The sequence below is a fragment of the Aquarana catesbeiana genome, linkage group LG01, assembly GCF_042186555.1.
Source record: "Aquarana catesbeiana isolate 2022-GZ linkage group LG01, ASM4218655v1, whole genome shotgun sequence".
NCBI lineage: Eukaryota > Metazoa > Chordata > Amphibia > Anura > Ranidae > Aquarana > Aquarana catesbeiana.
The window spans coordinates 626,648,971-626,671,139 of record NC_133324.1 but is presented as its reverse complement, the minus strand read 5'-3'; the positions used below and the strand labels follow the sequence as shown (position 1 = coordinate 626,671,139).

At 40.6% G+C, this 22,169-nt stretch overlaps 1 protein-coding gene across 1 annotated transcript in view; it reads right to left on the bottom strand.

The window, feature by feature from the left end:
• LOC141108809 (estradiol 17-beta-dehydrogenase 11-like) overlaps positions 1 to 22,169 on the bottom strand; it is a 64,056-nt gene that overhangs the window by 8,569 nt on the left and 33,318 nt on the right. Inside the window, exons 5-6 of the mRNA XM_073600763.1 lie at positions 13,965 to 14,102; positions 85 to 201 (exon numbers count right to left, since the gene is read on the bottom strand). Of these exons, the coding sequence (XP_073456864.1) occupies positions 85 to 201; positions 13,965 to 14,102 (255 nt within the window). The remainder of the gene's footprint in view (positions 1 to 84; positions 202 to 13,964; positions 14,103 to 22,169) is intronic.

Genomic DNA, 22,169 nt, shown 5'->3' with positions numbered 1-22,169 from the left:
GTATGTGTCAGGTGCACAAGAAAATGATGGTATTTAGACCACTGAAAACACTCTTACTAAAACAAAGCAAAAAATATTACTTACACTTCTAGGACAGTAGTTAGAACCACGGAAGGTGGAATACAAATCAATTTCTTGTTACTAAGAATGCCATCCACTAACTTCTTTGCAACATCCTCTGGTGCCAGTATGGGAACAAATCTGAAATACGAACATAATCATTTGTGAGCACCTAGTATACCTAAAGAACACCTGTGTTTAGAGGAATGTAGAGGCTTCCACTGTTATTCTCCTTCAAAAATGTACAAAAGTCCCATATTAGCAAGCAAAATACACCCGCATTTTGAGGGTACGACAATCCTCTTTATCAAAGTGACATGCATGTGTCTACATGAAACCTTGATAAAGAGGGCTGCTATGTGACCTCAGCACATTTTCACTTGGATCTACAGTTATTATGTTTGCTTTATTCTTGCTGTGGGACTTACATGGTATCTCCATGCACTTACACTCCATGCACTTACAGGTCTGGTATGGTTTGATGAACTGTCAGCTTTTTTAATATTGTTTAATGAAAAAGGTGCCCAGGAACGAATGCCCAGAAAGCAAGCAGATCTGCATTCTAAGTCATCATCTTTGGGCACATACTACACTTAACAGAAGTACAGCTAGGTGCACCATGCAGTTGCAGCAGCTGTCAGCCTCTCATAGAGTTTGACAGGCTGCTGGCAGTGGAGCTGGACAATGCACCCGTACCTTCCACCTACACCTAAATGCCAGAGCCTCATGCAATGAAGCTAAACACCCAGTGTACATGGGGCTCTAAATGTTAGCTGAATTTAATAACTATATTAGAAAATTTATTATAGAACGGCAGCTTACTGTATTATTTGTGCCACATCCAGTAATGAAGCTAAACAATGAGAAAAACCCCCTAGTGGTGGACTTTTAAGGCACATAGGAAAATTAAAAGTATTTTTAATACAAATATAATTTATTAAATGTCAACAATAAAAAACACGACAATGGTGTAACATCTACTATTTGGAATGCATATCAAGCATTATTACATCAATGTGTAAACAAAATTAGAAAATACTCTTGCACCCGACGCGTTTCAGAGTATGTGTACCACCTTCCCCAAGGGTGGGTGTGAGCTAGAGACATTTCTATTCTAGAAAGATATATTGAAAAAAACAACAAATATAAGCATTCAAGCACATATATGGGTATAACAATTCTTAATGCAATCTCCATATTTCTTACACTTACGTTTTTATAATGTATTGCTGACTTGGAATTCCATATAACTCTAATAAAAAACAACAGCAACGACACGGTCTGTCTACCAGATAGGTTCTTGATTCCAAAGGAAAGCAATAGTTTTCAGTTTGAATATTATTGGGAAATTATTTTGTATCCATACCCAGGTGAAAACAAAAATTCATTCAAACAATATGTGTTTTTTTCTCTAATGATAGTGGGGGAGGGAAAGAATCCTTGCTTAGTCTTCCACAAGGAAAGAGGCCAATAGGGGGCGTAATGATGGGGTATATATTCTGAGGATACACTGAGGCTGAGAGGCAAGTCCTGCAAAAAACATAATAATGAAAATGTATAATAAGGTATTATGTTTGCTTATTAAAATAAAAATCCTTTAATTGTATTTGAATAGTAGAAGATAATTTTGTATGCAAACATTAAATGATACCTGAGGGTTGTTTGGAAGCTCAGCGACTGATGCTGTTAGTATGTGGGTAGTAACTATAATAGTAACAAACAAATAAGTCACTTATTTGGTTGATTAAATGGCCAGTTTTAAATATTATGTAGAGACATCACAGATGCACTCTCATAATAACTATATTTCTATAACGTTTGAGCAAGGTAAATTTGTTTGCTAAAAATTAGAGGTTCTTTTTAAATAATAAATGATAGAAAACACTGAACCTTAATGAAATGAATTTATATTGATATTGTCAATTAATTTGTATTTCCTAAGTAGGGTAACAGCATTGTCAAAACTAAAGCAGGGCCTTGGTATTAGCATTAAAGGTTATGAACGGCACACAAAAGAAGCAGTGATGGTCAGTAAAGAAAAGTTTCTTACCTATGTATTTCAGGGATGGAAAAGTCTCTGACAGCACAGACCGGTATCACACAGCAAAGTGCGGTGGATGTCCGGCATGCTCACAAAATACCACTATGAAAACCCCTCCCCTCCAATCAGCTGTCGCTACTGATTGCAACAGCTGATGATGTGGGAGGGAGAGGGAGCAGGGATTAGCCAGGTATGGCACCCCAGGTTAAGTGCGTGCCGTCCCGTCCACGGCGCGCATGCGTGAGCACGCACGTCCGAACGGGGCCACGCCCACTCCACCCGCCGACACAGCAAGCTGTGTCGCTGGGGTCGCAATATGGGGGACAGTCACAGCTGGAATTGACTGTGCCCTCACATGACGCCGCCACGGGTTGCATGGCCCGGGCGGCTTGGTGTGTCGGGCGAACCTCAGATTTGTTTATAAGAGTCATAGTGATATTTATGGGTAAAAATACATCCAATACATGGATCTCATAGCAGTAATCAGTCCGTAGTTGCACTTAGCAGTGATCAATGACCTTTTGGAAACAAGGAGATAGCGGTAACAGATGTTAATTGATATGACAGGGTTACATAACATTTTAGGTTGCATAGAGTAAAATACATTAAACGAGACAAGCATAGATATACATCATATAATTTGATGATAATGATTGTTGGATGACATAGACAGATTATATAATATATTTAGTCATGTGAAATTACATATATTTTTGGCAGGATCAACATGAATCGAACACGTTTAGGCATGGTGTAATAGTTAAACAAGGCAAACATAGATACGCTTCATACAATTAGATGATAGTAGTTGTTGAACGGCATGACTACATAAAATATTTGGTTGCATGGCGTGACATATATTTGGCAGGATCAATATAGAATACCTCATTCAAACATATTGCATATGTTTTTATGTTGGCAAATTTTGACATTATTGTTCCCTTCCTCCCGAGGAAAAACCCTCGAGGAAGGGTTTGAACAAGATTGTTTCATTTAAGCCATGAGGCTGGGTGGCTTTCAATCTATGGATCCATCGTGATTCCATTTGCAACAAAGTCTTATTCCAGTTCCCTCCTCTAGGACTTGGATGTATGCGGTCCAAGATGAGAAACCTTATTTTTGGAAATTTTCCATTATGAACTAGTGTGGTATGTCGGCCGAGAGGGAGGTCGGGGTCGCAAGTTTGCATGCTAGTTACATGTCTATATGCCCTTCTCCAAAATTCCAATTTCATTTTGCCAACATAGAAACATGTACAATCGCACAAAATTACACAGATTACCCCAAAGGTTTTACAATTAGCAAAATGCTTTGGGTAAAAATCTAGCCATTAGGAAGGGTGGAGTTTTTTTGTGTGAGCATGAATTTGCAATAATTACATGCCCCACATTTAAAGGTTTCTTTGTATTTGCAATGGGATTTGTTCGTTTCTCCTTTATATTCACTGGTGACAATCCTATCCCTAAGGGATGTGGCTCGTTTAAAGGTAAATAATGGCTTAAGTGGAACAAACTGTCCCAGTGCTGGGTCACATTGAAGCATGTGCCAATATTTATCTATAATGGTTCTAATTTGCTTTTGCTGGTTGCTGTATTTAGTAATGATCCTGATAGCATTGGTGTCATTTTTAGATTTTTGAGAGTATAACAGCTCGTTCCTTGATTGTAGGGAAGCTTGTTTGAAAGATCGTTTTAACGAGGCATGAGAATAGCCTAGCAGCAACAGTCTTTTACGTAGTTTATTTTCTTCTATTTTGTAGATGGTATAGTTTGAACAGTTCCATCTTACCTTGAGGTACTGGCTATAGGGAATAGAGTCCATAAGAGGTTTGGGGTGGAAGCTGGTAGCGTGCAAAATTGCATTGCTTGATGTAGGTTTCCTATATAGCCTGCTCAAAATGGCTCCCCCCTCTCCTCTATAGGCTTCCACATCCAAAAATGTAACACATGATTTGTCAAAGGACATGGTAAAACTTAAATTGAAATCGTTCCTGTTCATCCTTAGAAGACACTGTTGGAGTAAGTCTGGTAGTCCTTCCCAGACGATGAATATGTCATCGATGTACCGGTACCAACCAAGGATGTGGTCCGTGTACATCAATAACGCTTCATCGCCTAGGAACATTGCCTCCCTCTCCTCCAGGTACAGGTTGGCATACGATGGGGCACAACATGTCCCCATCGCAACCCCCTGCACCTGGAGGTAGTGGGAGCCATTAAAAGTAAACACGTTGTGGTTAAGGATAAATTCTAACAGAGAAATGATAAATTCTCCGTATATAGGGTCTATATCATCAACTCTTTGCATAATATGTTTAATAGCCGCTATACCTTTTTCATGAGGAATTGAGCTATAAAGGGATTCAACGTCCACTGTTACTAGTAAGGCACTCTCGGGGATTTTTAGTTCATCAATAATTTGCAGAAAATGAAGTGTGTCCTTTATAAAGGAGGGTAGAGATAGGACGAAGGGTTTCAAAAATTCATCCACCAATTTGCTAGCATTTTTACTTATTGCCCCTACACCAGAGATAATTGGCCTCCCGGGTGGGTTGTTGGCATCCTTGTGGATTTTTGGAAGTACATAAAATACAAGGGTTTGAGGAAAGTTGTTTCTGATAAATTCCCAAAGTTCTTTAGTTATTATAGAATTTGAGTAAGCGGTATATATTAATAGGTAGAAATCATAATTGTATTCTTTTACAATGTTGGCCGGAATCCGGCGGTACCATTCTAAATTGTGCAGTATTTTGTTGCACATATTAACATATTTCTCGTTGTCAAGCACAACAATGTTCCCGCCTTTATATGCGTCCTTTATAGTAATTTGGTTGTTACTGGATAGTGTTTTTAATGCCATGGTTTCTCTTTTAGTTAAGTTGTTAGGATGTTTTGTGTGAATTTTTAGCTTATCTAATTCCTTGTCAACCAGTTTAAGGAAAGCCGCTGCATTTGGATGGTTACTCGGTGCTGGACAGAAGTCTGATTTTTTCTTTAATGCAGACCTATTTGTCTTGGGAATGTCACTTGATGTTTCAACTGATTTCAGGATTTGGGAAAGATCAATTCTGTCAATGAGATCAGTTTTTATCACTCTCCTCAAGGAGAGAGACCAAATGGTACATTGCCTGACTTTCCTGTGGGGTGGAATCCATCGGCATTCCTTGTTTATGGTAACGTTTTTTTAAATTAATTTCCGGACAAAGAGTTGAAGATCTTTGTATATTTCAAATTTGTCTGCATTCTGGTGTGGGCAGAAGTTTAGACCTTTCTTTAAGATAGCTATTTCATCTTGGGATAGGTTGTATGATGAAAGATTGATTACAGTATGTTAAGCTCAATTTCATCTTGTTCATTAATGGGTGTTGTAGGGACTAAAGTGCTATCTGTGTGTACGTATTGAGGTTTGATTGTGTAGGTTGGGCACCCATAAGGATCCTCTCTAAAAAAGACGGATCAGTAGAAATTGTGTCAAATGAGTCAATAGTTTGCTGTGCAGAGGGATTCTCATTTGTTGGAGTGTGGGTGTTAACACGTGGGTTTGGTGTTTTAGTGGTTGAATCATGTGTAGGTGTGGAGTGAGTTGATTTTTTGGGGATATCCAGGGTCAATTTTTTGGCCTGTTGTCCCTCAGTGGAGTCGCCATAATAGAGACGTTTAGTGCTTTGCCCTGTTTTGGATTTACATCCAAAGTCCTAGAGGAGGGGACTGGAATAAGACTTTGTTGCAAATTGAATCACCATGGATCCATAGATTGAAAGCCACCCAGCCTCCTGGCTTAAATGAAACAATCTGGTTCAAACCCTTCCTCGAGGGTTTTTCCTTGGGAGGAAGGGAACAATAATGTCAAAATTTGCCAACAAATTAACATATGCAATATGTTTGATCCTGCCAAATATATGTCACTCCATGCAACCAAATATTTTATGTAATCTTGTCATGCCGTTCAACAACTACTATCATCTAATTGTATGAGGCATATCTATGTTTGCCTTGTTTAACTATTACACCATGCCTAAACGTGTTTGATTCATGTTGATTCTGCCAAAAATATATGTCATTTCATATGACTAAATATATTATATAATCTGTCTGTGTCTTCCAACAATCATTATAATCAAATTATATGATGTATATCTATGCTTGTCTCGTTTAATGTATTCTACTCTATGCAACCTGAAATGTTATGTAACCCTGTCATATCAATTAACATCTGTTACCGCTATCTTCTTGTTTCCAAAAGGTCATTGATCACTGCTAAGTGCAACTACAGACTGATTACTGCTATGAGATCCATGTATTGGATGTATTTTTACCCATAAATATCACTATCACTCTTATAAACAAATCTGAGGTTCGCCTGGCACACCAAGCCTCCCGGGCCATGCAACCCTTGGCGGCGTCATGTGAGGGCACAGTCAATTCCAGCTGTGACTGTCCCCCATATTGTGACCCCAGCGGACATGTGCAGTCCGCTGGGGAAGCTTGCTGTGTCAGCGGATGGAGTGGGCGCGGCCCCGTGCGGACATGCGTGCCGTGGACGGGAGGGCATGCACTCAACCCGGGGGGACCATACCTGGCTAATCCCTGCTCCCTCTCCTCCCTCCCACATCATCAGCTGTTGCAATCAGTAGCGACAGCTGATTAGAGGGGAGGGGTTTTTATAGCGGTATTTTGTGAGCATGCCGGACATCCACCGCACTTTGCTGTGTGATATCGGTCTGTGATGTCAAAGACTTTTCCATCCCTGAAATACATAGGTAAGAAACTTTTCTTTACTGACCATCACTGCTTCTTTTGTGTGCCGTTCATAACCTTTAATGCTAATACCAAGGCCCTGCTTTAGTTTTGACAATGCTGTTACCCTACTTAGGAAATACAAATTAATTGACAATATCAATATAAATTCATTTCATTAAGGTTCAGCATTTTCTATCATTTATTATTTAAAAAGAACTTCTCATTTTTAACAAACAAATTTACCTTGCTCAAACGTTATAGAAATATAGTTATTACGAGAGTGCATCTGTGATGTCTCTACATAATATTTAAAACTGGCCATTTAATCAACCAAATAAGTGACTTATTTGTTTGTTACTATTATAGTTACTACCCACATACTAGCAGCATCAGTCGCTGAGCTTCCAAACAACCCTCAGGTATCATTTAATGTTTGCATACAAAATTATCTTCTACTATTCAAATAAAATTAAAGGTTTTTCATTTTAATAAGCAAACATAATACCTTATTATACATTTTCATTATTATGTTTTTTGCAGGACTTGCCTCTCGGCCTCAGTGTATCCTCAGAATATAAAATTTAAATCGCCGTAATTACCTTTTTTTTTCTAATCTTCTTAGCACTTCCTGGTTTTCCTCCCATGGGAGTAGGCGTGTTTCTAGCCTCTCCCAGACCTCCCACAGTCCCCTGGGAGCTAGTCTCAGGCTTCCCAGCATGCATTGTGCAACAGTGTCATCACAACATCTCGGTGAATGCTGGGAGCACAGCATTCACCGCATCCAGGAAATACATGCTTGTGGGCTTCAAATGCCCACAATGAAGATGGAAACCGCCTTCAGTGAATTTTATAAGTTATTCTTTACAACGAAATCGGACACAGGCGGACTTATTACACAGAACATGTGAGTAGATAATCATGAGAAGAAAAGTTTGTGAATGAACTCCAAAAAAAAAAAACGATAGATAGGTGGACCCCCGCTTTAAGAATTGTTATACCCATATATGTGCTTGAATGCTTATATTTGTTGTTTTTTTCAATATATCTTTCTAGAATAGAAATGTCTCTAGCTCACACCCACCCTTGTGGAAGGAGGTACACATACTCCGAAACGCGTCGGATGCAAGAGTATTTTCTAATTTTGTTTACACATTGATGTAATAATGCTTGATATGCATTCCAAATAGTAGATGTTACTGGAGTGGAGATGATGCTGTCGTATTTTTTATTGTTGAAATTTAATAAATAATATTTGTATTAAAAATACTTTTAATTTTCCTATGTGCCTTAAAAGTCCACCACTAGGGGGTTTTTCTCATTGTTTAATAACTATATTAGTGATATAACAGTGAACAAGGCTTATTGCCGAAACGCGTTTGCTTGTCTTTTTATACATTAAAGATTACAGATGAATTATCCAGAGGTTCCGGCTCCTCTCTTCAATTTTATCAAGTTCTCAACATTTTGGATGTAGGAAGGATATCCTGAGCTCCAGAGCACCTGGATTTGTGTGTTATCTGCTAATCAGGACATCATAGTTCAGAGCGGTGTTTACCCTGAATTGCTATAATAGTGATATTAAAGCTAAAATTTTAAAGGTATATCTTGTTTAAATATTTCATTTACAGATAGGAAAACAACGCATAAAAAAAATGTACCAGGAAATTGTAATTAACAGCTGTCTCCTCGCAGGGAGCAATATCATACATTAAAGAGGTTCTTCAGTCATATATGAAAAAAATAAAAAGTCAGCAGCGACAAAAACTGTTGCTGCTGACTTGAGTCAGACAATCACCTATCTCAGAATGCAATGATGCCCTCATCCAGGCCAGTTTCTTCACCAGGATTCAGTGCCCGACGCCAGCATTCTAACTCTGGGCAGCTGCCTGTGACTGCTTTCAGTTTCACAAGCAGCTGCTCACTGCGCATGCATGAGCGGATTGGTCCCACAGCTTTCTGGGACCTGTGACATTTCCCAAAAGGCTGCAGGGGAGGAGGGTGGGGGAGGGAACTTTCGGTCAGATCGCCACAGCAATCTGACCGGAAGTGGGGGGGCGGGTATGTATCAAAAACATCCACCCCCCCCTACAAAAAAAATGAAGTGCCAAAACTGGACGGGGGGAGGGGTGGGAGAAGAGCGGAACTTCACCTTTTGGGTGAAGTTCCACTTGAAGTAGAGAGCATTAAGTACATAAGCAGATACTGAAAGAATTATGGTTTTTGTGCGTGTGTCATGGTGAATTGGAAAGAAACGTGTAACAGTGGTATCTAACACTTGCAACAGCCATAGCTCAGGCTTGTTTAGGGTCAAATAGCCCCCAAGGAGTACCAGAAGTATAATAGGGGCAAGGTAGGAGAAGAGGGTTCTCTGGAGTATTGTAGTTTTCACAGCGAAAATGAATGTGAAGCACAAAGAGTGGTAGTAACTCAAGGCTCCAATAAAGTTGTATCAAAGTTAGGAGGCAAGAAGTCATCAATCTATGGCTGCTAAGTTCTCTGATACTTGCAGACTATGTCATGCTATGTCATGCTAAGTTGCTTCGATTTTGGCATGGACCATTTCCTGGGTGATCCCATGTTTGGCTGCCAAGACTCCAAGAGATGGGATTTTCCATGGCCTAACTATTGTTTTCTTAGCAGCCGTGGTTAAATATAGTAATAATTTAAATAGATTTTTAGTCAGCCCCAGTGCATTCTGATTTACAAGGGCAACTTGAGGGTCCAGTTGTAGGGTGATATCAAAAAAGCGACTGATTATAAGAAAGCACTGTCGGGAGCCCTGACAGTGACACAAGGAAGCAATCCTGATCAAGTAGTACCAATAGTTTGTAATCACCGTGTCTGCACCAGTCGATCACCTGGGTCATATGTACTGCAATAATGTAATAGTATATTCTTTTTTATTTATTTTTATGGTTGAACTAGATGAACTTGTGTCTTTTTTCAACCTGACTAACTATGTAAATAGTATGCTGGAACTGGTAGAACCACTTCTTCCTTTTGCGTTCGGTCAAATCAAAATATTTTTTTTTTTTGTTATTTCTGCTATTTTACTTCTACCTGTCAGACATATTGTGATTCTTTAAAACTGGTATGGGAATATGAAAGAAGGTCTGAAAACACAGGAATTTCCTTCAAGAACATATCTTTGCCTAAATATCCTTTATACATTTATTAAAAAACAACCAAATTTTGCCTAACTCAACCCATAGGTCAACTTGTCATTTTACGGTACAGGGGGCCTTAAAGCTGAAGTTTAATCTGCTTATATTGTGCCTTAACTGGTTCTCCCTTTCCCCCCTCATCAACATACTAAATCAATATTTAAATAAAACCTGTTTTCATCTTTTTTAGATTATGTCATCAATGGGTCACTATACTTCTCTACACAATGCTGACAGATCATGGCTAGTGGAGGGGCTGGCAGGGTGGTGTGTATTCCTTCCTGAAAACATCATCGCACCCTGTCTCAGTACTTCTCTCCAGAGTCATCAGCCCTTATGCAAGCAGTGGACTGGCTATTGGGTGACGGTATGCAAATATAGAAATTACTTGATGGGTGGATGTCAGTTTGGAGTACTGGGTGTTCCTAGGCAGGCTGCATGTACCTGTGGACCACCTAGGTTGCACCCACATGTGATGCTGAGCCTCCATGATTGAACGACCTTTTATTCCAATGAATAAAAAGGGGTAGGCTAGGGACTTGCTGGGGAGAAAATAACTAGATGATGCTGGACATCCCCAAGCCAGGTAATGAGGCAAATTCACTACAGGCTAAGCTCACAGTGTGAAGTAAAATCATAGCAAGTGATTTCAAAAAAAGAGGGAAGCCTGTACAACTGTGTAAGACTGAGGGTACGGTTGAAGATCAGCCCTTAGCTGCGGCTCTTGCCATCACTGCATAAAACGTTCAGTGAATGTAATGCTAGAGAAATGTCAGAGATTGCAGACATCCCAGAGGATATGATGATCAGAAACTGAAAACATGCTACAGGTTTGGTTGGAAAATTAAGACATATTGCAGAAGACATTGAGAGACTGGGAACATGTTACATGGGGCTATCAGAGACCACTGCTACTATCCCTTTACAAAGTAAAGGGTCCCTCTCCCACTGCAGACTTCTGAGGTCCAAGGGCCACACAACATGTACCAAAATGCCACATGTGGCTCCCAGGCTGCAGATCAGGCACCAGAGCTCTAGACAGTTTTCACACCTTAGAGAAGACCTGGGCAAATAGTGGCCTGTGGGCCACATCTAGCCCTTTGCAGCCCCCAATGCCTCCAGTGTCAGCATGCCTCTCTGTGCCCGTCATTTTGGAAGTTGACAGGCATACAGTGGCATGCTGATAGATGTCTGTGTTCAAGTTGTGTAGAGCAGTAAGAACTGCAGGAAAAGACCCTGATATGCTGATTGGCAGAGCAAGGAGGCTCGGCTCTGCTACTGGCCGGTTCTTCTCCAACGTACTGTAGGCAGTTGATCATCCAGCTTTCATTCCTCTAAGGCAATCACAGCTACCTCCTGTTGCTGCATAGTGCTTCTTCCCCCAGGGCAACAGTCACAAAATCTGCCACATGCTGACCACAGGGTGTTCCTCCCCCTGGGCAGCAGTCAAAGTCTGCCACATGCTGGTCATAATGTGTTCCTCCCCCAGGGCAGCGGTGAGAAAGTCTGCCACAGGTGCTAGTCATCTACTTTATCCTCCTCCTCCTGTTACAGCAGGCATCCAACACAATCTGTTTGCAAATAAATCTAAAAGGTATATCTGTGCTAGGAACTAAAATTTAAGACCCCTTTCACACTGAAGGCGTTTTAGCGCTAAAAATAGCGCCTGTAAAGCGCCTAAAAAACTCCCATGCCACTGCATTGTGAAAGAACGAGTGCTTTCACGCTGGGGAGGTGCGCTTGCAGGACGTTACAAAAAGTCCTGCAAGCAGCGTCTTTGGAGCGGTGCCGGAGCAGTGTATACACCGCTACTAACCCGCCCCTGCCATTGAAATAAAACTTTCAACCCCTTGTTAACCCCTTCTTTAGGGTTAAATGCGCTCCACTCCCGCCCGCACATCGCTGGTAAAGCGCTGCTAAAACAAGCAGGGCTTTACCGCTAGCGTGTGGCGATCTTCAGTGTGAAAGGGGTCTAATAAGCAGCTCTGCACTATACCCCAGACACCAGGCATAGATAATTTATGTAAAAAGAGAACAGCGCTAAAAAAAAAAAATAATAATTTAATAGGTGCATTCGTGCGAATACAAACAAATATACTAATATGCAGACAATCAATTGTATAAAAACATAAATAACTGTGAATAAAGTTTGAAGACACATATGCACAATTACATCACATCTGAATAAAGTGCAATAGTGCAAACAAAAAGTTCATATAAAGCTGGATTCCATCAAAGAAAGTCCCAGGGGAGAAAAAAGTGTTTGGAAATGACGATCATACACCTGACGGTGTGACACCCATCACCATAATCAAAAATGGAGGCTTACCGGAAAGCCAGTGACCCCTCTTACTCATAGAGGTCACACAGCGATTGGTTGGATCTCTGATCCACTGAGAAAGAATTCCGGACGTTCCTCTCCTATGGTCATGGATGGTATACACCAGGAGGTTCAAATTAACTCAGGATACAGGATGCAGTATTAGGAAGCCTTGATATCAGAATGTTTAGGGGACAAAAGGACTCCACATAGTGTGATACTGTCACAAGATCCAGTTTATTAAACAGTACACTTACATAAAAGTCCAAGCTATGATCATGTCACAATCCACAGATCAAACAGATAAAATCCTTGTGAGTTTCAAGCAGCGATCGCGCAGGCGCAGCAGCATGTGTATGTGACTATCCCAGCGATGGTTTCATCGTAAATTACATCATCAGGGGTCAATCTGTTTGCAACTGCACATTAAGGGTGTATTCACAGCACAACGCAGAGCAACCGGAGTGATTCTCTGCTCTGGCCACTCTGCATTGCCAACTGCGCTAGGGGGCAGCGTGGTGCGCGATTCAGTGCATCACATGGCTCCCTTTTTTTTGTTGTTTTGTATGAGCTTTATTTGAAATGTAAAGAACGTACACTTAATTTACTTCAATGTCAGGCAGTGCAATACGTTTAGGGCTGCCACCTTATTCCTTTAAACCTGAACACATATACATTTACACAGGTTCTGAGGCTAATTTAATGCAGACAAGTGAGTTTAATTACCACCTTAATCAGCCACAGAACCTGTGTAATTAATATGTGTTTGGTTTTGAAAGGATGAGGTGGCAACCTTAGATGTGCTGCCCAACACTGCAGTGCAATTCATTGATAAACTGCAACATGTTTGCATTTTAGCACAGCACTAGGCTGCATTGCAGTGTGAATGGGACATATAGGAAACATTTGTTTTCTGTGTCTCCCTGCGGTGATAGATGTTTTACCGTGCAGTAAAACGTCTGTCAACAGATATAGTGTGAATCCACACTAAGGCTAGCCATTGATGAGTCATTTTTTATTTATTTGACCAGCTGGATGATCCCCCATGCACACATTTGAGGTGGATGGGGGTATCCTCCTTGCTGAGCTATTATATTCTGACAGTTGGGAGACTTCCCCGCAATCAAAATACACCGACCAGTGCTGCCGGCTATAGCCAGCAGTGCTGATCGAACAGGAAAAAATTCAACAGGCTGGTTGTACAGAAGTTGTTCAGTAGCTGATCCTGCCCATACATGGATTGAAATTTGGCCAGTCCCTGATGAGCCAGCCAAATTTCGATCCATGTATGGCCGTCTTAAGGCAGAACTAAGTTGAGCCTATATGGGTTCAGCTCTCAACAAGATTCTCAGTGACTCACGTGGCCCCTTGAGAAAATTAATTGCCCACCCCTGCCTTAGAGGCTTTCCTCTGCTTTAAATGGAAAGAATGGATGGAATATTTTGTACATCAAAGAGATGCTTGCAAATACACTGGTCCTCTTCAAACTGAGAATACATGCTATATGAAAGATAAGAAGTAGTCTAGGGTGTGGATATTTATAATAGCTTTTTTTTCTATAAATACAAAAGTTTTCGTGCAGCATAAATTCTTTAGGTCATAGGAACATATTCTGCATTTCAGATCTCTCAGCTATTTACCTTGTGCTTGAATTTTTTATAAAACCAGTGTCAACAAATACAGGGCACAGACATGATGTTTTGATTCCTGTCATCTGCAGTGCTGCAAGTTCAGCTGTCAGAGACTTGTGGTATCCAAGGGCTGCAAACTTAGTAGAGCTGTAAGGCAAAAGTTCATACAAAAAAAAAAAAACGTAGAACTTAGTTATACTGTAACAGATAGTTGATAAAAAAAGTTTTAGCAAACTTTGATACATTACAATACTCTTTCATACTCTGGACATATCAGGGTTTGTTTACTAAAGGCAAATAGACTGTTAACTTTGCAAGTGCAGTGTATTCTGTAAAGCACTTTTCATCAAAGTTTAGTGAATAGGGTCTCGAAGCTCTGCTGACTGCTATCATCTGATCATATGCAAGCAAAAATGCTTTTTTTTGGTTTCCATACATTTGATTGGGTATTCCTTGCAAAGTGAAGACGAGCATAGCGCTGGATCAAAAGAGGAGCAACGTAAGTGTTTGGGGGGGGGCTGGGGTAAGTCGATATTGGAACCATTGGAACCACTTTACCCTCTTCAATGCCGGATACTTTCACCCCTTTCCTGCACAGGCCAATTTTCAGCTTTCAGCCATACTTCCAATTACTCAATCATGCATCTCTGTACTCAAATGAAAATGTTATTTATTTTTTTTCTTTTAGACAGATAGAGCTTTCTTTTGGTGGTATTTAATCAGCACTGGGTTTTTATTTTTTTGCCATATAAACGAAAAAAAGACTGAAAATGTTGAAAAAAAAAAAAAAAAAACAACACGAAAGACTTCAGAAATTTTATCCAAAATGTATTCTGCTACATTTCTTTGGTAAAAATAACTCAAAACAGTCTTTATTATTTAGTCTGTGTGAAAGTTATAGAGTCTACAAATAAATCTCTAATACAGTGCCGCAATTATTTTATATATATATATATATATATATATATATATATATATATATATATATATATATATATATATATATATATATATATATACACATACATATATACACATAAACATACACACACACAGTATCTCACAAAAGTGAGTACACCCTTCACATTTTTCTTATATATATAATATTTTATTATTTCTTTTCATGTGACAACACTGAAGAAATGACACTTTGCTACAATGTAAAGTAGTGAGTGTACAGCTTGTAGAACAGTGGAAATTTGCTGTCCCCTGAAAATAACTCAACACACAACCATTAATGTCTAAACCTCTGGCAACAAAAGTTAATACACCCATAGGTGAAATGTCCAAATTCGACCCAATTAGCTATTTTCCCTCCCCGATGTCATGTGACTCGTTAGTGTTACAAGGTCTCAGGTGTGAATGGGGAGCAGGTGTGTTAAATTTGGTGTTATCGCTCTCACTCTCTCATACTGGTCACTGGAAGTTCAACATGGCACCTCATGACAAAGAACTCTCTGAGGATCTGAAGAAAAGAATTGTTGTTCTACATAAAGATGGACTAGGCTATAAGAAGATTGCCAAGACCCTGAAACTGAGCTGCAGCACAGTGGCCAAAACCATACAGTGGTTTAACAGGACAGGTTCCATTGAGAACAGGCCTCGCCATGGTCGACCAAAGAAGTTGAGACATTTTCACTTAGGGGTGTACTCACTTTTGTTGCCAATGGTTTAGACATTAATGGCTGTGTGTTGAGTTATTTTGAGGGGACAGCAAATTTACACTGTTATACAAGCTGTACACTCACTAATTTACATTGTAGCAAAGTGTAATTTCTTCAGTGTTTTCACATGAAAAGATATAATAAAATATTTACAAAAAATGTGAGAGGTGTACTTACTTTTGTGAGATACTGTATATTATATTATACATTTGTGAACATGAAATAAAACAAAAACAACAAAAAAATAAGTCTCATGTGATGTTACAGTCCCAACTTGCATATGTGCCAACCTTGTGTGTCACATTATTCTTCAATAATGAAAAAAACACGTGCTGCACACTCCATCACCTCTATCTGCTCACCTGATCCTTATGGCCCGTACACATGACCTGAAAATCGGTCCGCTTTTTTTTTTGCATGCTAGTAGCATATCGAAAACGGAGATGTTACTAAAGTTACGAAAATTCTCGTACAACAGAATAAAAAAATCAGAAGTGATGTAATATGTTGTAGTGCATTGCTATTGTATTTTCAGACGACAACTGTACTGATTAAACGAAAATCGTATGATCTGGTACCATACGAGAACATTTTTTGTGTTTGTCCAATAGGATAATATCGGATGAACTGTTGTGATAGGCGTTCGAGAGCTCTGTACTAACGATCTGATTATCATATGATCACTTCGAAAGTGGTATTTTTCGTCTGATTTTCAGAACATGTGTACGGGCCATTAGACCCGTAAAACTTGGTCAGAATGCGCCTTAAGTGGATATTATAGCCTGGGGTACTGTTGCGAGCCCAGAGGAATCCGTATACTTCTCCCAACATCTCAAACACCTCCACAGGTGCTCAAAAATGAAAGAGTAAACCATCATAGTGTTTTCTATTTAAACGCACGTTTATTAAACTTTTTAAGAAAACACACTTACATGGCACTGTGCAGTGGACTGGTGCACCACAGATCAAAGGCTTATACTGTCCCCTTAAGGCATGAATAGTAGTCACTTTACATCTGTTGAAATCCGCCCTGTCCCCTTAAGCTGTAGATGGACACCGCAATACACAGCACAAACATCTCACACTGCTCCCTTAAAGCAGAGTTCCGCCCTCCCCTAGCAAAAAATTAAAAGTCAGCAGCTACACATACTGTAGCTGCTGACTTTTAATATTAGGACACTTACCTGTCCTGGAATCCAGCGATGTCGGCACCCCAGCCGATAAACAATTTAATAAATAAAAGTAAAAGTAGCACACTTACATAGAAGTATCAAATAAACAGCATGTATTGTAAAACAGTGATTTACAATACATGCTGTTTATTTGATACTTCTATGTAAGTGTGCTACTTTTACTTTTATTTATTAAATTGTTTATGCGGATTCACACTATGGAGGATGTGTCTTTCATTTCCCTGGGTTCCTCTTGCTGAGTTTTTGGCCTTTATGTCGGAGAGTTCCGGGCGATCCTCCCTCTATGCTGAGACCGATGGTGGTGTCCCCGCAGAGTGGATTTCAAACATAAGCTTTATTAAAGCTTACCTTTGGTAAGCATACATCATTATAGGTGGTGGATCCTTCTCACGAGGTGTTTTTGTGCATTAAGCCTTCAATCACTACTGGTGGAATTATCTACATTAACCACTTCAGCCCCGGAAGGATTTACCCCCTTCCTGACCAGAGCACTTTTTACAAATTGGCACTGCGTCGCTTTAACTGCTAATTGCGCGGTCATGCAATGCTGTAACCAAGCGAAATTTGCGTCCTTTTCTTCCCACAAATAGAGCTTTCTTTTGATGGTATTTGATCACCTCTGCCGTTTTTATTTTTTGCGCTATACACGGAAAAAGACCGAAAATTTTGAAAAAAAATGATATTTTCTACTTTTTGTTCTAAAAAAAATCCAATAAACTCAATTTTAGTCATACATTTAGGCCAAAATGTATTTGGCCACATGTCTTTGGTAAAAAAAATGTCAATAAGTGTATATTTATTGGTTTGCGCAAAAGTTATAGCGCCTACAATCTAGGGTACATTTTCTGGAATTTACACAGCCTTTAATTTATGACTGCCTATGTCGTTTCTTGAGGTGCTAAAATGGCAGGGCAGTACAAAACCCCCACAAATGACCCCATTTTGGAAAGTAGACACCCCAAGGAAATTGCTGAGAGGCATGTTGAGCCCATTGAATATTCATTTTTTTTGTCCCAAGTGATTGAATAATGACAAAAAAAAAAAAAAAATTACAAAAAGTTGTCACTAAATGATATATTGCTCACACAGGCCATGGGCATATGTGGAATTGCACCCCAAAATACATTTAGCTGCTTCTCCTGAGTATGGGGATACCACATGTGTGGGACTTTTTGGGAGCCTAGCCGCATACGGGGCCCCGAAAACCAATCACTGCCTTCAGGATTTCTAAGGGCGTACATTTTTGATTTTACTCCTCACTACCTATCACAGTTTTGAAGGCCATAAAATGCCCAGATGGCACAAACCCCCCCCAAATGACCCCATTTTGGAAAGTAGACACCCCAAGCTATTTGCTGAGAGGCATGTTGAGTCCATGGAATATTTTATATTTTGACACAAGTTGCGGGAATGTGACAATTTATTTATTTATTTTTTTTTTTTTTGCACAAAGTTGTCACTAAATGATATATTGCTCACACAGGTCATGGGCATATGTGGAATTGCACCCCAAAATACATTCTGCTGCTTCTCCTGAGTATGGGGATACCACATGTGTGGGACTTTTTAGGAGCCTAGCCACGTACGGGACCCCGAAAACCAATCACCGCCTTCAGGATTTCTAAGGGTGTACATTTTTGATTTCACTCTTCACTGCCTATCACAGTTTCGGAGGTCATGGAATGCCCAGGTGGCACAAACCCCCCCCAAATGACCCCATTTTGGAAAGTAGACACCCCAAGCTATTTGCTGAGAGGCATGGTGAGTATTTTGCAGCTCTCATTTGTTTTTGAAAATGAAGAAAGACAAAAAAAAAAATTTTTTTTTTCTTTTTTTAATTTTCAAAACTTTGTGACAAAAAGTGAGGTCTGCAAAATACTCACTATACCTCTCATCAAATAGCTTGGGGTGTCTACTTTCCAAAATGGGGTCATTTGGGGGGGGTTTGTGCCACCTGGGCATTCCATGGCCTCCGAGACTGTGATAGGCAGTGAAGAGTGAAATCAAAAATTTACGCCCTTAGAAAGCCTGAAGGCGGTACTTGGTTTTCGGGGTCCCATACGCGGCTAGGCTCCCAAAAAGTCTCACACATGTGGTATCCCCGTACTCAGGAGAAGCAACAGAATGTATTTTGGGGTGTAATTTCACATATTCCCATGGCATGTTTGAGCAATATATCATTTAGTGACAACTTTGTGCAAAAAAAAAAAAAAAAAAAAAAAAATTTGTCTCTTTCCCGCAACTTGTGTCACAATATAAAATATTCCATGGACTCGACATGCCTCTCAGCAAATAGCTTGGGGTGTCTACTTTCCAAAATGGGGTCATTTGGGGGGGGGTTTGAACTGTCCTGGCATTTTATGCACAACATTTAGAAGCTTATGTCACACATCACCCACTCTTCTAACCACTTGAAGACAAAGCCCTTTCTGACACTTTTTGATTACATGAAAAAATTATTTTTTTTTGCAAGAAAATTACTTTGAACCCCCACACATTATATATTTTTTTAAAGCAAATGCCCTACAGATTAAAATGGTGGGTGTTTAATTTTTTTTTTTCACACAGTATTTGCGCAGCGATTTTTCAAACGCATTTTTTGGGGAAAAAACACACTTTTTTACATTTTAATGCACTAAAACACACTATATTGCCCAAATGTTTGATGAAATAAAAAAGATGATCTTAGGCCGAGTACATGGATACCAAACATGACATGCTTTACAATTGCGCACAAACGTGCAGTGGCAACAAAATAAATACATTTTTAAAAGCCTTTAAAAGCCTTTACAGGTTACCACTTTAGATTTACAGAGGAGGTCTACTGCTAAAATTACTGCCCTCGATCTGACCGTCGCGGTGATACCTCACATGCATGGTGCAATTGCTGTTTACATTTGACGCCAGACCGACGCTTGCGTTCGCCTTAGCGCGAGAGCAGGGGGGACAGGGGTGCTTTTTTTTTTTTTTTTTTTTTTTTTTATTATTTTTTTGCTTTTTTATCTTATTTTAAAACTGTTCCTTTCATTTTTTTTTTTTTTTAATCATTTTTACTGTTATCTCAGGGAATGTAAATATCCCCTATGATAGCAATAGGTAGTGACAGGTACTCTTTTTTGAAAAAATTGGGGTCTATTAGACCCTAGATTTCTCCTCTGCCCTCAAAGCATCTGACCACACCAAGATCGGTGTGATAAAATGCTTCCCCAATTTCCCAATGGCGCTATTTACATCCGGCGAAATCTAAGTCATAAAATGCTCGTAGCTTCCGGTTTCTTAGGCCATAGAGATGTTTGGAGCCACTCTCGTCTCTGATCAGCTCTATGGTCAGCTGGCTGAATCACCGGCTGCATTCTCAGGTTCCCTGTTGAGACAGGAGAGCCAGAGAAAAACACGGAAGACGATGGGGGGGGGGGGGCATTCTCTCTGCTTGTAAAAGCAGTCTAGAGGCTAATTAGCCGCTAGGTTTGCTTTTACATGAAAGCCGACCGCTGGCTGAAAAGAATGATACCAAGATGATACCTAAACCTGCAAGCATCATTCTGGTATAACCACTCAAAGTCGTGAATGCTGTACCTGAAGACAAAAATATGGCTAACAATAAAGCACAGTAAACGGTAAAGTATAAAAAACTGCATACCTGAAAAGCAAACATGATAAAACATAATAACAATAAAACATTGCAGAATAGAATACAGTAAAAAAGAGCAGAACAATAGAGAGAATAGAGAGAGAGAGAATAGAGAGAGAACAATAAAACGACAACTATTATTTTTTATTTTATATTTTTGTTTGTGTTTTTTTTTTTTACACTTTTTTTGTAACTGTACCTTTTGTAACTGTAACCGGTTCCAGGTTCGGGTCTCTCAAAATGCGATGGCATCTTGGGAGACCCTGTGAAAGTGTGTCCTAGTCTGTGCAATGCTGTACCCTACGCTAATACTCAGCTAGTGAATGGTAGCGTTCAAAACATTCACCAATGCAAAGACCAGGATTGTCAGGACAGGAGGGACAATAATAGCGGGTGTCACGCCTATATCCGCGCTTACTGCAGACACGACATCTTTTTTGGGGGGTTCGCTGGGTAGGGGTACTCGGGAGGACATAAAAATGCCTCTCATGCAGCCGACTGCATTTGGTTGGGGATGTGAATGGGGGAAGTATGGGCGCTGCAGAAGTGGTGGGTTCCCAATTAGGATTGGCGAATGCAGCAGGAAGGGCACTATGGGCACGACGGGCCTGTGTTTGTCTTCTTGGTGGCAGCGGGACACTATTTGTGCTTGCCACCTCACCAGCTTGAACTGCACTTATGGGACTCGCCACGTCACCAAGTGTTACTGCAGTGCTGGTTTGACTACGACCGGGGTGTACTAGGCCGCTGGCGCTTGCCAGTTCACCAAAACGCTACCAAAAAAACTGTTAACGATCGCAGGGATCAGGCCTGACTCTGCGAACGCTGCAGTTATGCGTTTAGTGTTTTGTAAGTGACAGTGATCGATCGATACTGCACTTGGGTGGGCTGGGCGGAGGGACAAAACGCAGGTGCTAGCAGGTATCTGGGCTGATCCCACTAACACTGCGTTTTTGGGAACCCTAAACTGCTGGGGATGCCAGTATAGATCTGATCGGATCAGATATTGATCAGTTCAGATACTATACCACTAAGGGAGGTGTACGGTGCGTGCGTGGGTGTTAGCGCTACTGGCACTAACCTGACGCTGCCTGGGGCTGGTGCTTGCCAGTTCACCAAAACGCTACCAAAAAAACTGTTAGCGATCACAGGGATCAGGCCTGACTCTGCGAACGCTGCAGTTATGCGTTTAGTGTTTTTTTAAGTGACAGTGATCGATCGATACTGCACTTGGGTGGGCTGGGCTGGGCCAGGCGGAGGGGCAAAACGCAGGTGCTAGCAGGTATCTGGGCTGATCCCGCTAACACTGCGTTTTTGGGAATCCTAAACTGCTGGGGACGCTAGTATAGATCTGATCGGATCAGATATTGATGCGTTCAGATACTATACCACTAAGGGAGGTGTACGGTGCGTGGGTGTTAGCGCTACTGGCACTAACCTGACGCTGCCTGGGGCTGGTGCTTGCCATTTCACCAAAACGCTACCAAAAAAACTGTTAGCGATCGCAGGGATCAGGCCTGACTCTGCGAACGCTGCAGTTATGCGTTTAGTGTTTTGTAAGTGACCGTGATCGATCGATACTGCACTTGGGTGGGCTGGGCCGAGCCGGGCGGAGGGGCAAAACGCAGGTGCTAGCAGGTATCTGGGCTGATCCCGCTAACACTGTGTTTTTGGGAACCCTAAACTGCTGGGGACGCTAGTATAGATCTGATCGGATCAGATATTG